Below are 12,935 nucleotides of genomic sequence, written 5' to 3'. Positions count from 1 at the left end.
GATTGATGGCTTTTCCACATGATATCATCTGTGTACTGTGATTATGCCTTTTAATTAAATGAATTTGCATCTGTTACAAATGCTAATCCAAAATGTATTAAATAGTCTTACTTGCAGTCAGTTAGAGTAAATAATCAAAACATGGAGTCATACAAGGCCAAGGATTTATATGTTTATATTTATGTCTTTCAGTTGCATCTGTGAACTATAAAATGAGCAACCAGAGTGTTATTATGGTAAAATATAAATAAAAATAAAAATGTTGACATTACATCCAAAGAAAGGGTTGTTATCAGCAATAAAATACTAGTTTGTTTCCTAAAGTTTACAGATGCGGCTAACACAACAAAAGGAAATTTAGAAACAGGGTTTTTGTATGGATAGCATATGGTTCTCTCTGTTTTATTTTTATTTTATTCTGTACTGTATTATTTGGCGGGGATCGGTTACTCAGCATAGTTGGTTCACATTCTATACCAGTAGGTGGCGGTACCGCACTTAGACGTATCTTGCCAGCCGCCCTAAAACATTACAAGAAGAAGACTAAATCGGAAGTAGTAATACTGATGCTCGCCGTAGCGTTTCCACAGCATTCAGCAAGCACGGTACGTTCAATTAACCAACTCATTGAATTGAAATAATTAACCTTGCTGGTCATTCGTGTGTTTTTTTTTGACAAGAAAACGTATTCGGGTGCATTTTAAAGAAAGTTTGCTACTTAACCTTCTGGTTTGTTCGCAATAGATACTGCGCTGCTGCCACTCTACTGAGGAAAACTCGCGCTAATGTTATCTGCTAGTAGCTTAGCTGTTCATAACACACGAGTTCCCGTGTTTACGTATCGGACATTAAACGCTTATTTCAATTGAATTCCACATACAACAAATTGTCTTGCAGTACTTATTTTTTTTATTTTCAACTGTTCTTTTGTGCCACTTTTTTACAGGGTTACGCTTGAGTTTTAGTAGGCATGGCTTCGGATTGGCTAGGTAGTTTGGTGTCAATCAACTGTGGACCAACACTGGGAGTCTATCAGGGAGAAGTGTCATCAGTGGACCAGTCCTGTCAAACCATCTCGCTCAGACAACCTTTCCACAATGGAGTAAGGTGCCCAGTGCCAGAGGTCACATTCAGGTAAAGCTTGTGACGTTTAAAAAAAGAAAGATAAAGTATAATCTAGGAATCTGTGTGAGATTTTAAATTTAACCAGAATTACCAGAGAGATTATTCTGTTGAGATTATTCCAGTGACACTCAAAATTTCCAGTGATATTTTCCATTTGTAACCGTCAATACATTTGAGCCATTTTGTTAAATGCAGGATTCAAACTTTCTGCATCTTTGACCTTTTTTCAGAAGGCTGTTATCATTAGAAAATAGTTTTCAACACAAAATAATCGGAAGGCCTGCTTTCAGTAAAGTAATTGTGGCTCTTTCAGTAACTATTTCCAACAACCATTACTCACATACCGACACATTTGTTTCCATTGTGTTGCAGTGCCATTGACATAAAAGACCTCAAGATATTGGAAATCAGAAATGGAAATACCCAAAACAACTCTTCCGTGTCCACCAAAACAAGCAGTGCTCCGGTTGCGGTACCAAAAGGTGATCCTCGTAGCGTAGACATGGTCAACTCTCCGCAACACTGCTCCAAAAGCTATGGCGACCGCCATCTGGATGTCCCCAAGGGCTTCAGACGAAGACACAACTCCTGTAAATTTGGGATTACGTCCAAAGTTCTGACTTGTTTGTTGATGTTCCAAAAGTAAGATCCACCTATGATCACTGTTGCAGGGTCATCAAGCAGTCGAGGTGCAAACCAAGCCACCCCTAAAAAGAACGGGGTGAAAAACGGTATCAGCCAGATGAAGCAAAGGGACGACGAGTGCTTCGGGGACGGCATGGACGACGGCCTGGACACAGACTTTGATTTTGAGGGAAACCTGGCCCTTTTCGACAAAGCGGCCGTTTTCTCAGAGATTGACACATCGGAGCGTCGGAATGGTGCGAGGTCACGCGGTACACCTCACGAGCAGACTCCCTCGCGCTACCGCCATGATGAGAACATTATTGAAAGCAAACCTATCGTGTACAGACAGATAACAGTACCGCAGCCTGGAGCCAAAGAGTACTGCACTGGTATGTTTTTTACAATTACACGGGATGGAAGAATGTGGAAATTAGTTCATCGGTAATCTTGCTTTTTGTTTGCATCTAGACTCTGGACTGGTTGTGCCCAGCATAGCTTATGAACTGCACAAGCGTCTGCTGTCAGTCGCGGAGCGCTATGGCCTCACGTTGGAGCGGCGACTTGAGATGACCGGCGTGTGCGCCAGTCAGATGGCGCTCACGCTGCTCGGTGGGCCCAACAGGTAAGCAGAATGAAAAGCTAAATGTCAAGAAGGTTGCTTGATCTTTATTTGAATTTCGGTGACTTCAGGTTCACGCCAAAGAATCTCCACCAGCGTCCCACCGTGGCTCTACTATGCGGTCCGCATGTGCAGGGGGCGCAGGGCATCAGCTGCGGTCGTCACCTGGCCAATCACGAAGTTGAGGTCGTTCTGTTTCTGCCCAACTTCGTCAAGATGCTCGACTCAGTCACCAGCGAGCTAACTCTCTTCAGTAAGACTGTTGGCAAGCTAGTGTCAAATATCAAAGGTGAGGTTTTTTTTTTTTTTTTTGTGACTACTGTGAAAGCTTATTGCCTGACTGCAGTATAAACTTTACACCAATAGAGGGTACTAATACACTGAAACAATCACGAGGATGAAATTGATAGCATAACACAGGAATATGTCAGTGAATGGATAACCGAACATGGTGTCTGCGAAGCCTTCAGGCAAACATTTGTCTCAGGTGGTCCAAAAAATTGTTTCAGATGGCCTGATATCTTGTCTGATTGCACAGATCTGCCCGATACCCCCGTGGATCTAATCATAAACTGCCTCGATTGCCATGAGAACACATTCCTGATGGATCAGCCTTGGTACCGGGCAGCTACAGAATGGGCCAACCAGAACCGGGCGCCAGTGCTCAGCTTGGATCCTCCCATTAGTGGACAGGGGCAGGCGGTGGAGGCCAAGTGGTCCCTCTCCCTTTGCCTCCCCCTTCCCTTAGGTGAGGGGGCTGGCAGAGTTTACCTGTGCGACATAGGCGTCCCCCGCCAGGTGTTCCAGGAAGTTGGCATCAAGTACCTCTCTCCTTTTGGGTGCAAATTTGTCATCCCGCTGCACTCGGCATAACAGGAAGGATCACTTCTTGAAGCTTTAACCATCGTGAGAGCTTTGTATTTCTGAGCTTCATGTGTTTAGTCATAGTTGCTGAGCTCTCATTCTTTCTGGAGGACCATCGTTGACATTTATTAGTTGTTCAAGACTACATGCTTGTGGACTGGAGCGTAAACAGTTTTCAATTCGAGATTACGCTGAAATATTAACATCTTTTAGAGGCTGCGGTAATTATAGAAAAGAAAACTTTCTTTAAAATAACTAATGTTGTCATAATACTGTTATTTTGTTGGACAATTTTGGGCTTGAACATTGTTATACAAACGCCATCCAAATCCATGGAGTTATTGAACAATGTTTCTTACATCTTTCGTCACAGACATGTTTAACAAAACCGGCAGCTACTGACTTAAAAGGATGATAATGTCTCAATGTGACTATTTTTTTTTTTTTGTCTGTGCAGAGGTGGACTGTGATACAAAGTGCTACAGTATATTATTTTGTGGTATCATCTGAAGACAGACTGAAGATTTGCCCATTTCAAGTTAGTTCTCCCACAGTTTATATGGTAGGCCACTAACTAACCAAATATTTTGAATGGTATTTGAGTAACAAAATTAAAAGAACTCTTGATTAGACAGTTAAATAGATAATAATTAAAAATTTAAGAACAACCAATCTGAGTCGAGGATGGATGGACAGCAATGAAAGATGATTTTACTCACTTTGAGAATGGTCGATCGACACTTGGGAAGTGGTTTCCCTTGTTACTGATAGTGATTTTGAAGTCAGAGATGAGCATAATGCTGTGAAATAGAATTCAGGTTTGGAGAGTACATGTCAGTGCTCTGTGTTGTGCTTGAGGTCTTTGCCAGCAAATGGGGAAATAGTTGGTTCATTCTGTTATGGGACCAGCTTCACGTTGATTATACACATTCTCCGCACATTTATATTTTTTCAGTTACATATAATTTGGATTTTTTTTGCATTTAGATATGAGCAAAATATTACGGGAGGATTAAGAAGTCCTTGCTTCATATTTGCGTCAGCGTTGTCATTTTTCACCCAACATTCCAGAGGGCCGACGTGTTGCTGGCAGCGAGCCTGTTGTCAGCTAGCATTGATGATTGTGATTCTTTTTGTGTTGTTTTTTTCCTGTGCCATTAGAGCTGGAAATCTCACACTTATACTGCTGTCATTGCAGCAGTCTTATTTGGTAAAGTTGTTCATACTGTTTAGTTTTTCATGTCCAGTATCACCTTTAGTGGTTGTTTGTCCAGAAGAGATTGCATTTAAAAAAAAAATCTCATTAAATACATATTGTCACTGTTTTCTAAATTGTTATGTCTGCAAACTGAAATAATTAAATGTGTTGGCCTTATTTTTTTGCCTTTATCATAATCGTGTGTTTGCTGAAATTTTACTGCTGACGTTAGTCACCTTGCTTGCAGTTTGAGTCTTTGCTGCGGCCTTGCTTTGTGGACGACACATCAAAACTGATTGAACAGAGAAAACAAACATTCATTTAAATGTACGTGCAACTGTGTAGCCAAGAGAAGAACTATGAAAAGAAGAAAATAAAATGTAAATGGGAATATAAACAAAATAACACTAAATCGCTTCATATAATGTATGGATAAAATCTCAAAATTACATAAATGTAGGTCAGTGCTTCTGCAAAAGGTGTTGCCAGCCCTCTGGTCAGCTGGTATTTTATTTGAAAATCACCATGAAAGCATTGAATTAATTAGACGTTTTGGTTTATACTGAAATAAATTAAAATAAACTGTTCAAAAACGTTCAGTATTTCACATTGTACTGTGCTCATACAAAGTCTCGGTTGGTGGTCCGTGTATTTTCTGTCCCAATATGGTGGCCTTGGTACTACAAGCTGTTGCAGGAATGCTGCGCATGCGGAATTAAGGTGTGACAAGAATTTGAAGAGGTGACAGGAATTTGAAGGGGTGTGTGACAATAGTATCTGTCACAACCTAATAAGTACAGTCACGATATGTTCCTATTTTGTCTTGCAGGTGGTGATTCACCCTTGAATCTATTTAGTTTCACTTCTTTGTGTGTTTGTACGCGATAGGCTCCGCACTCACTGGCGAGTTTTTGTCAACATTCGGGGACACCTGTGACGATCTTTGGCATTTGGATTGATTGGAGACTTGATTTTTACTGGCTCTTTTTTCTTTCTTTCTATTTTATTTTATTTTTTTTGCCCTAAATGTGTCATCCGATACTACCTGAAGTCACTTTCACCCGCATTCAGGTATAGTAAATACTGTATTTTACAGCGTTCTTGGGAAACGAGATTTTGGGCTTGTCAGTTTGTATTCACTTACGTATATACGTATATATTTATTAATTTATTCATCCTAAATCACTCATTCCCTGCTTGCCGTTTATTGCGTCTGTCACCTCCACCATGTGCCGATATGATTTTGTTAAAGAGAATACAACGTCTTTGAATAACAATCAGTGCATGTAAACAGCTAAATGATAAGAAAATCGTGGCAATGGACAGTATTAGAAGTTTATGGTACTGACATTCAGGGACGTCTCTGGGTTTTCTGGACTTGAGGGTAAACGACCTCCGGGAGATGTTTGGGATGTTAAGGTAGCCTTGAAGTTCAATTAAAATGACCACAGCAATTTATTTGAAAGAAAAACACAAAAATAAAACATAAAGGCAAATGTAACCGCAGTGATAAAAACACACCAAAAACTAGTTTAAGAAAACAACAACAGTAAATCCCCAAAAGACATTTAAAAATGACTCAATACTCTAGGACATTTTCCAAGCAGAATTCATAGGTGTTGGTTGGAGGGTGGATTCGGGTACTGGGGGGATTTGGACTTATAGCAAAATGGATAAGAAGGACAGTCCTCCCTTGAGTCCAGTGATCAGTCATTCTGATTAGATGAGTGATGGTATTGTTCTGATTGGATGTGTGGCACAGTACACGTTTTGTGTTTTTGTTTAGTTATTCGTTGCTTTTTTGTCTTCATTTCCATTTGCTTTTCTTTTCTTTTTGTTTGTTTGTCTTATATGTAGTTGTGATCACTGCACTCTGAGCTCTGATTATGTCAACTAATGAAGGAGTGGCAGATATGAACGTCTGCATTCTTGTGCTGTCTTCCCGGGCCTAGTCCGACTTGTAGTGTTAAAACAATGTCCAACTCGTACAAGAGTTTGATGTTGATCAACCAGTTTAACGGCAAAAACAAGGGACGCTGCACTCCAAAAAGGAGTTTCTCTCATTAGTTGCATACTCGGGCTCTGCAATATTGGTAAAAAATGACAGTGCGATATATTTTGTGATGTTAAAAAGGATTGCAGATTAGTAGTTTAATTAACCTGCTCTCGGGAGATGGATGGGTAGATGTAAATGACACACAGAGGTGAGCTGTGTGAATGTTTATATTATGACTTCTATGTTTTAGAGATGCATTTATTTGTATTCTATTGCTTGCTTTATTGTGCTGGGACATACTAAGTTGCATTTTACATTCTACTTTGTGCAAATGTAAATTGAATGGCAGTAATCAAACCTTTTGACCTCACCATTCTAAAACAAAATATTCTATTGTTACAATTACTACATTAATTAACTAACAATGAGTGACAGGTCATTCCTCCTGTTATTCAACAATGGAAATCTTTTACAGTGAATCAGAATATCTTTTTTTAATAAGAAAAAGAAATGCAAAAAGAGCATCATATTTGTGAGTGATGCAAACAATAGAAGATAAGTAAAAAAAACTTTAATAAATACTTATTATTAAAGATGCTTTCAAAACAGGTTCCTGAGCATTTTGCCAACTCTTTTTTAATGTAGTAGAAAAGAAGTAAGCATGATAGAAACAAAACTATATACAAAAAAATATTAGCACATTGTTAGATGCCTTGATGATTTACAACTTGTAAAAAATGAGTTGAACGAGTCTCATAATTTAATTGAACTTTAGGTCATTTACAAATTTGTCATCAAAATTATATTAATAACAATTCATTAACTCATTCACCACATTAGATAACAAGTAAGTTGAGCCAGTCCCATGATGTCACATTGTATAAAGTGACAGTACTGTGCTTGGAGTGCTCTCGAAAAAAACGCAAATACAGAAGTAAACACCAAAATTGTTCTAGTAAGTCAAAGATAATGCATTGTAGAAACTTATTGAGCTTTATAGCTCAAATAATTATTTGAAAAAAAGATTTGACGGTTGTATTGATTATTCGTATCCACAATCTTATCTTCATGGAGGCCCTGCCCTCAAGGGAAACAGTAAGCGAGGAAGTAGCATGACTTAATTCGCACTATACCACACTGTAACACCCCTCACTTTTGTGTGTGTGTCATGGAAATATTTAGCACAAACATCCAGAGTTGCTGCCAAGATTATTTCTTACGCTGCCAACGAGTCCAAGCTAGAGTAGCAGTGTTTAACCTTTTATACCTAAATCAGGTGTGAGTCTCTTGTGTGAATTGGACCAATTCTTCTTTTTGTTTTTAGTAATAGCACAATAACTAATACAAAATGTATCATCATAATTAAAGCTATTCGTCCATTTTCTACCCCATACGTCAATCACAGGACACGACGTGTGCACCGATGGAAATGTTCACAAGCAGACGACGTCATCTGTGAGGGAATTTGGACTGTGGCAGCATGGCAAAGGTGTGTTGTTCGGATTTACCGAAAACATTCAAATAGAACTCTGATCCTACATTTTGATGATTTCCGATAGACTCCATGGCCCAATGGTACAGAGTGTATGGCAAGAGACAGCTTTAAAGGCTCATTGGAGCACCACCTCCCCTTTCATGGAGGAGATCTATTAACTATTGTTGCGACAACACAGGTAAGCCTCGTTTGTGTTCCCGATTTGCTCCTTTTCATTGCTGACATGTTGTCTGACAGGATCCAGAGTGGTGTATAGCTAAAAATGAAGCAGGTCGTGAAGGAACAGTTCCCACCAGCCACATTCAGAAACGCCGTCGGAACGTTGCACCTGTGGAAAATCCCAACGAGCTCAATCTTATGCCGTGAGTGTCCAAATTATTATTATTTTTCGGTAGATGTGTACTAATGGTACCTCCGTGGTTGTCGTGGCAGATGGTTCCATGGCAAAATAACACGGGACCAGGCTGAGGACTTGCTCTCCCCACCGGAGAAGGGCCTATTCTTGGTGAGAGAGAGCACCAACTATCCAGGGGACTACACACTGTGTTTGAGCACCGACGACAGAGTGGAGCACTACCACATTAAATACGGCAACGGCAAGCTTTCCATCGATGAGGAAGTCTACTTTAGCAACCTCATCCAGCTGGTTGAGGTATAACCTTAAAAGGAGCCTTTTCTTATTTAAATATCTTCCTTGGTCATATTTAAAGGCATAAATTTGACAATTCATTTATGTTTGTGACTTAGAAAGATACAGAGGCATTTTTTGCTTTTTGACATTACACGGGGGACAGATCTGGAATCCCGCTATTTTTTCCCCCTTAATAAAATAATTTATTTTCATTTTAAGCATTGTCTCAATCTAAAATCATTGTTTCCCCCCCTCCGAAGCACTACAAAAGCAGTTCTGATGGGCTGTGCACTTGTCTAATCAATCCAAAATTGGAAGGGAAAACTGTAGCTGCCCAAAATGAATTTTTGAGAGGTGAGTCTTACTTGATATTCATGTGCGGACTGCTGGTGGTGTGTAATTGTTGCTGTTTTTGGCTCACCAACAGGTGGTTGGGTGATGAACAGAAAGGAACTGAAGTTACTGAAGACCATTGGAGGGGGCGAGTTCGGAGGCATGTAGCAATTTGACTAAACGAGAACATTGTTGGTTGATTTGCTGTGATATTAGCGCATGGTCATTGGTAACGGAGAGTTTTTGTGTTTGCAGAAGTCAAGTTGGCTGAGTACAATAAGAAGCAAGTCGCTGTGAAGAGCCTCAAAAATAATCCCACAGCGCAGGCCTTTATTGCAGAGGCCTCTGTCATGATGTAAGTAATGCAAAAACAATCATGGAATCAAAATCACATATAATATTGTTCAGACAAAAAAAAAAGCGATTCCAAAGTCACCCACCTTCCATTTTCTCTTCAAAGACAATTAAGTCACAATAACTTGGTGAAGCTGCTTGGAGTGATTACAGAGGAGGACGGCGGTTTGCTCATTATTACTGAATATATGAGAAAGGTGAGTTTCCGTTCCATCTATCGTCAACATCCTTAATGACTTGACTTCTATGAGTGTGTTTTTTCTTCAGGGTACCTTGGTGGACTACCTGCGTTCTAGAGGACGGACGGTCCTCACTAGTGTTACTCTTATGAATTTTGCACTGTGTGTACATCGCACATCCACACTTGACAACCACTGAACAATATACGAGATAAAATTATTTGACGATCAAAATAGCCAACAAAAGAAAATAGTCATTGAACTGTAGTTACATTGTTCTTTGTCTGATTGTTCTTTTTGTAGAGACGTCTGTGAGGCCATGGTGTATTTGGAGTCTAATAACTTTGTGCACCGAGACCTTGCAGCGCGTAATGTTCTCCTATCAGAGGAGCTCATTGCTAAAATCAGTGACTTTGGTTTGACCAAGAAGGTGTCTTCTCTTGAGCATACCAACCTACTGCCAGTCAAATGGACATCACCGGAAGCTCTCAAAGAAAAGGTACACTTGCGAAGTGCGTTGGAATTAGAAAATGTCAAAAGTCATCTTCAACTGCATATTTTGTCTCTCCCTCAAAAAGAAATTCTCCACCAAATCAGATGTTTGGAGTTTTGGTATTTTGCTTTGGGAGATTTACTCGTTTGGTCGAATGCCATACCCGAAAATTGTAAGTATGTCGGAGATTCTCTAAAAATCATAAATCTTGACTGGAATATAGAGTAGATTGGATTTTTAGATGTAGTAGTGTGGAGCTCATGTGTAGTCTAGGGAGTCCTCGGTTTACAACAGATTTTCATCTTCATGGATTAAACCAGATTTTGTACGTTGAAACACGTACGGCTGTATTTTCAGAAACGGTACATCTGCACTGTGGCAAACCTTATTTTTGTTTGATACCACTTTTTTTCAGATCGATAAACTCTTGAGTAATCACCGAGACGATACCAAGAACCGACACAAGTCGTACCTTTGATTCATATTTTTTTTATTGAACCAATCACAGATCATTTAAAAAACTATATAGAATATATTCAATTTTTTCCTTAAAATTACCAAAAATTATTGGCAATTTTCTTTTTTCCATTCATTCATAAAGTACATCTTTTGTATAGAACACACAATGAAATGAATTTAAATAAATAAAACCAATTACATAAAATGTCCCAAAATATGTTTTTGTAAAACTTTTTTTCAAAGAATACAGTAAAGTGTGAAGAAGTATTTGCTTCAAATTAGAAGTACAGAATCTCTGAAGTGCAGATGTACGGGTTCACGAAACATAAACCGAGCACCCCTTGTCTGCTGCTTATATATAGTAGTAATCTTAAGCATTGCTTCCAATGTTTGCCCCTAGCAAAATTCACTTGCAACATTTAAACTTGATTTATTAGTGTGCGTTGAAAACATGCTTCAGTCTCAACTGTGTGTTTCTACTGTGCAGGAATCAAAAAATGTGGGGCCTCTTTTGGAGAAGGGATACCGGATGCCTTCTCCGGACGGGTGTCCCGAAGTAATTTACGAAATCATGAATCACAGATGCTGGCAGTTGAACCCTGAATTTCGACCAACATTTAAATTGTTGAAAGAGTGGCTATTGGGTGTAAAAAAAGATCTCCGACAAATGGGCACACAGCTCTGACGAGACACTGCGTCTTCAACTTTCATCTTGGATTGTGGGAGGAGGAAACCTCAGTGGATTCATTATTTGACAGTTTTCATCTTATACCAGTAGAGATGTGTCTCTTACAGTACATTTTTTAACCTTGTTTATTTTCTGATTTGAGAAAGTTTCATCACACTCCATTGTGTGTTGAGTCTGAATGTTAGACTGCATCAAACAAATGAGGACTAAGTGAATTGTTGCTCATGCATCGTTCAATACCTGATATTAAAACACAGCAAAGCCTTTAACGATGAATGTGAACCAGATGTAGAGATTTTGTGGGTCAGGGGAACCACGAAGATGTTGAAGTTGCTGTGAGGGGGCAAAAAAAACCCCACTGAGAGTCATGTGTCATTATGTTTTGGGAGAAGCATTTTTGATTTGATAGATTACTTTGTGGCGGCTCGGTGGCGCACTGGGTAGCACGTCCGCCTCACAGTTAGGAGGGTGCGGGTTCGATTCCACCTCCGGCCCTCCCTGTGTGGAGTTTGCATGCTCTCCCTGGGCCCGCGTGGGTTTTCTCCGGGCACTCCGCGACCCCCGTGGGGACTAAGCGGTACAGAAAATGGATGGATAGATTACTTTGTTTTGAAGTAGATATTGGCAAGAATGTCAGAATGAAGATGATGATACATATACATTATACATATATTTATACTTCTCATTCCTGTAATCTACACAGGGCAACAAATTTTACATGGGCTCACATACAGTATATACCATATTGGCCCGAATATAAGACCCCAATTATAAGACGACCCCCTCTTTTTCAAGACTCAAGTTTGAAAAAAGCCTTTGTCTAGATTGTCTAGACCTTGAATGTAAGACGATCCCCCCTTTTTAAGTTTTATTTCAATGAAAAATACCTCGTCTTATATTCGGGCCTATACGGTAATCCCCAATAACCGTTTGCTAAATGTTCTTTATAAAGTGTTTTGTAACTATTTTGTAGCAGCAACCTTCTGACATAATTGTAACAAGACGTTTTTTCAAGCTGTGTTACATGTGTGAAGTCGCAACAAGTAATTATTACATCCAGGGAAAGGAACAATTGAAAAATCCCCGAATTAATACGACATTCATGCACATGAGTGGATGGAAAATCAATGTGAAGATGCATTGTCGTTTTGTAATCTCATTGGTGGTGTAAAATGAACAGGTGTGTGCATTTTAAAGCTGACAACAGTTTTACTGTATAAAGTTTTTAGAAGTTTTAATAAAATACAAAAACAGTAAACACGCAGCTATTTGCCATCCTGCACATGCGCAATGCCAAATAAAGGTGGGAGGTAGTGATGTGCATTCCAGTTCTTTTAAGTGAACCGCATCTTTAGAATCCGTTCACTCAAAAGATTCGGTCAAAATCGTTCAACGAATCGTCCCCCTCCACACACACTGATCCGTTTTTTTTTTTTAAAACTTCAATAACACACAAAACACACAACTAAGCAATATAGTTCACGTCAGGAGATGCAACACGTTCACTGACTGATCCGTTGATGCACGAGAAGGAAGGCAGTTGACCCAATGACTCGTTTGTGAACGGGAAAGTCAGGATTCGTTCCCTCACTGATCCGTTCTCGCGATGAACTGGAAATGCAAATCACTCACTCATTGACTCGTTCACTCAAAGATCCGTTCAGTTGGTGAACGGGAAATGCAACTCACGACTCGTTCGTGAACGGGAAGTTACGTAATTTCCTTCTTCGTTTTGTTTTGCGGCGAGGTGGCAGCAGCTTCAATGCGCATTACCGACACCTACTGGCTGAAGTCAAATGAACTGAAAAAAGAACGAATCCCTTTAGGAAGTGATTCGTTCACTCTCGTTCACTGAAATAGATTCGTTCTTCTGA

General features: G+C 39.6%; 2 protein-coding genes across 6 annotated transcripts; both read left to right on the top strand.

Moving 5' to 3' along the window:
- Window positions 1–540: 540 nt before the first annotated feature.
- edc3 (enhancer of mRNA decapping 3 homolog (S. cerevisiae)) lies at window positions 541–4,610 on the top strand. 2 transcript variants are annotated; one of them, XM_037255407.1, is made up of 7 exons: window positions 541–605; window positions 947–1,134; window positions 1,498–1,607; window positions 1,797–2,141; window positions 2,221–2,374; window positions 2,443–2,660; window positions 2,910–4,610. In XM_037255407.1, the coding sequence occupies exons 2-7, from the start codon at window positions 971–973 to the stop codon at window positions 3,242–3,244; spliced, it is 1,326 nt and encodes a 441-aa protein (XP_037111302.1). In that variant the 5' UTR covers window positions 541–605; window positions 947–970; the 3' UTR covers window positions 3,245–4,610. The 2 variants fall into 2 exon arrangements, with proteins under 2 accessions (XP_037111302.1, XP_037111301.1); XM_037255406.1 differs by having other exon boundaries at window positions 1,498–1,715.
- A 535-nt stretch (window positions 4,611–5,145) lies between these two features.
- On the top strand, window positions 5,146–11,414 carry LOC119125001 (tyrosine-protein kinase CSK-like). 4 transcript variants are annotated; one of them, XM_037255408.1, is made up of 13 exons: window positions 5,161–5,504; window positions 7,835–7,918; window positions 7,989–8,102; window positions 8,162–8,286; window positions 8,357–8,576; window positions 8,816–8,909; window positions 8,983–9,048; window positions 9,144–9,243; window positions 9,349–9,439; window positions 9,510–9,583; window positions 9,725–9,920; window positions 10,000–10,086; window positions 10,861–11,414. In XM_037255408.1, exons 2-13 carry the CDS (start codon window positions 7,910–7,912, stop codon window positions 11,056–11,058), a joined length of 1,374 nt encoding a protein of 457 aa, XP_037111303.1. In that variant the 5' UTR covers window positions 5,161–5,504; window positions 7,835–7,909; the 3' UTR covers window positions 11,059–11,414. The 4 variants fall into 4 exon arrangements, with proteins under 4 accessions (XP_037111306.1, XP_037111303.1, XP_037111304.1 ...); XM_037255409.1 differs by having other exon boundaries at window positions 5,478–5,504; window positions 7,817–7,918; XM_037255410.1 differs by lacking the exon at window positions 5,161–5,504 and adding an exon at window positions 6,261–6,637.
- The last annotated feature ends 1,521 nt before the right edge of the window (window positions 11,415–12,935 follow it).

Source organism: Syngnathus acus, chromosome 6 (assembly GCF_901709675.1).
Source record: "Syngnathus acus chromosome 6, fSynAcu1.2, whole genome shotgun sequence".
Classification (NCBI taxonomy): Eukaryota; Metazoa; Chordata; class Actinopteri; order Syngnathiformes; family Syngnathidae; genus Syngnathus; species Syngnathus acus.
The sequence above is the reverse complement of the archived record's forward strand: the minus strand, read 5'-3'. Positions and strand labels throughout refer to the sequence as shown.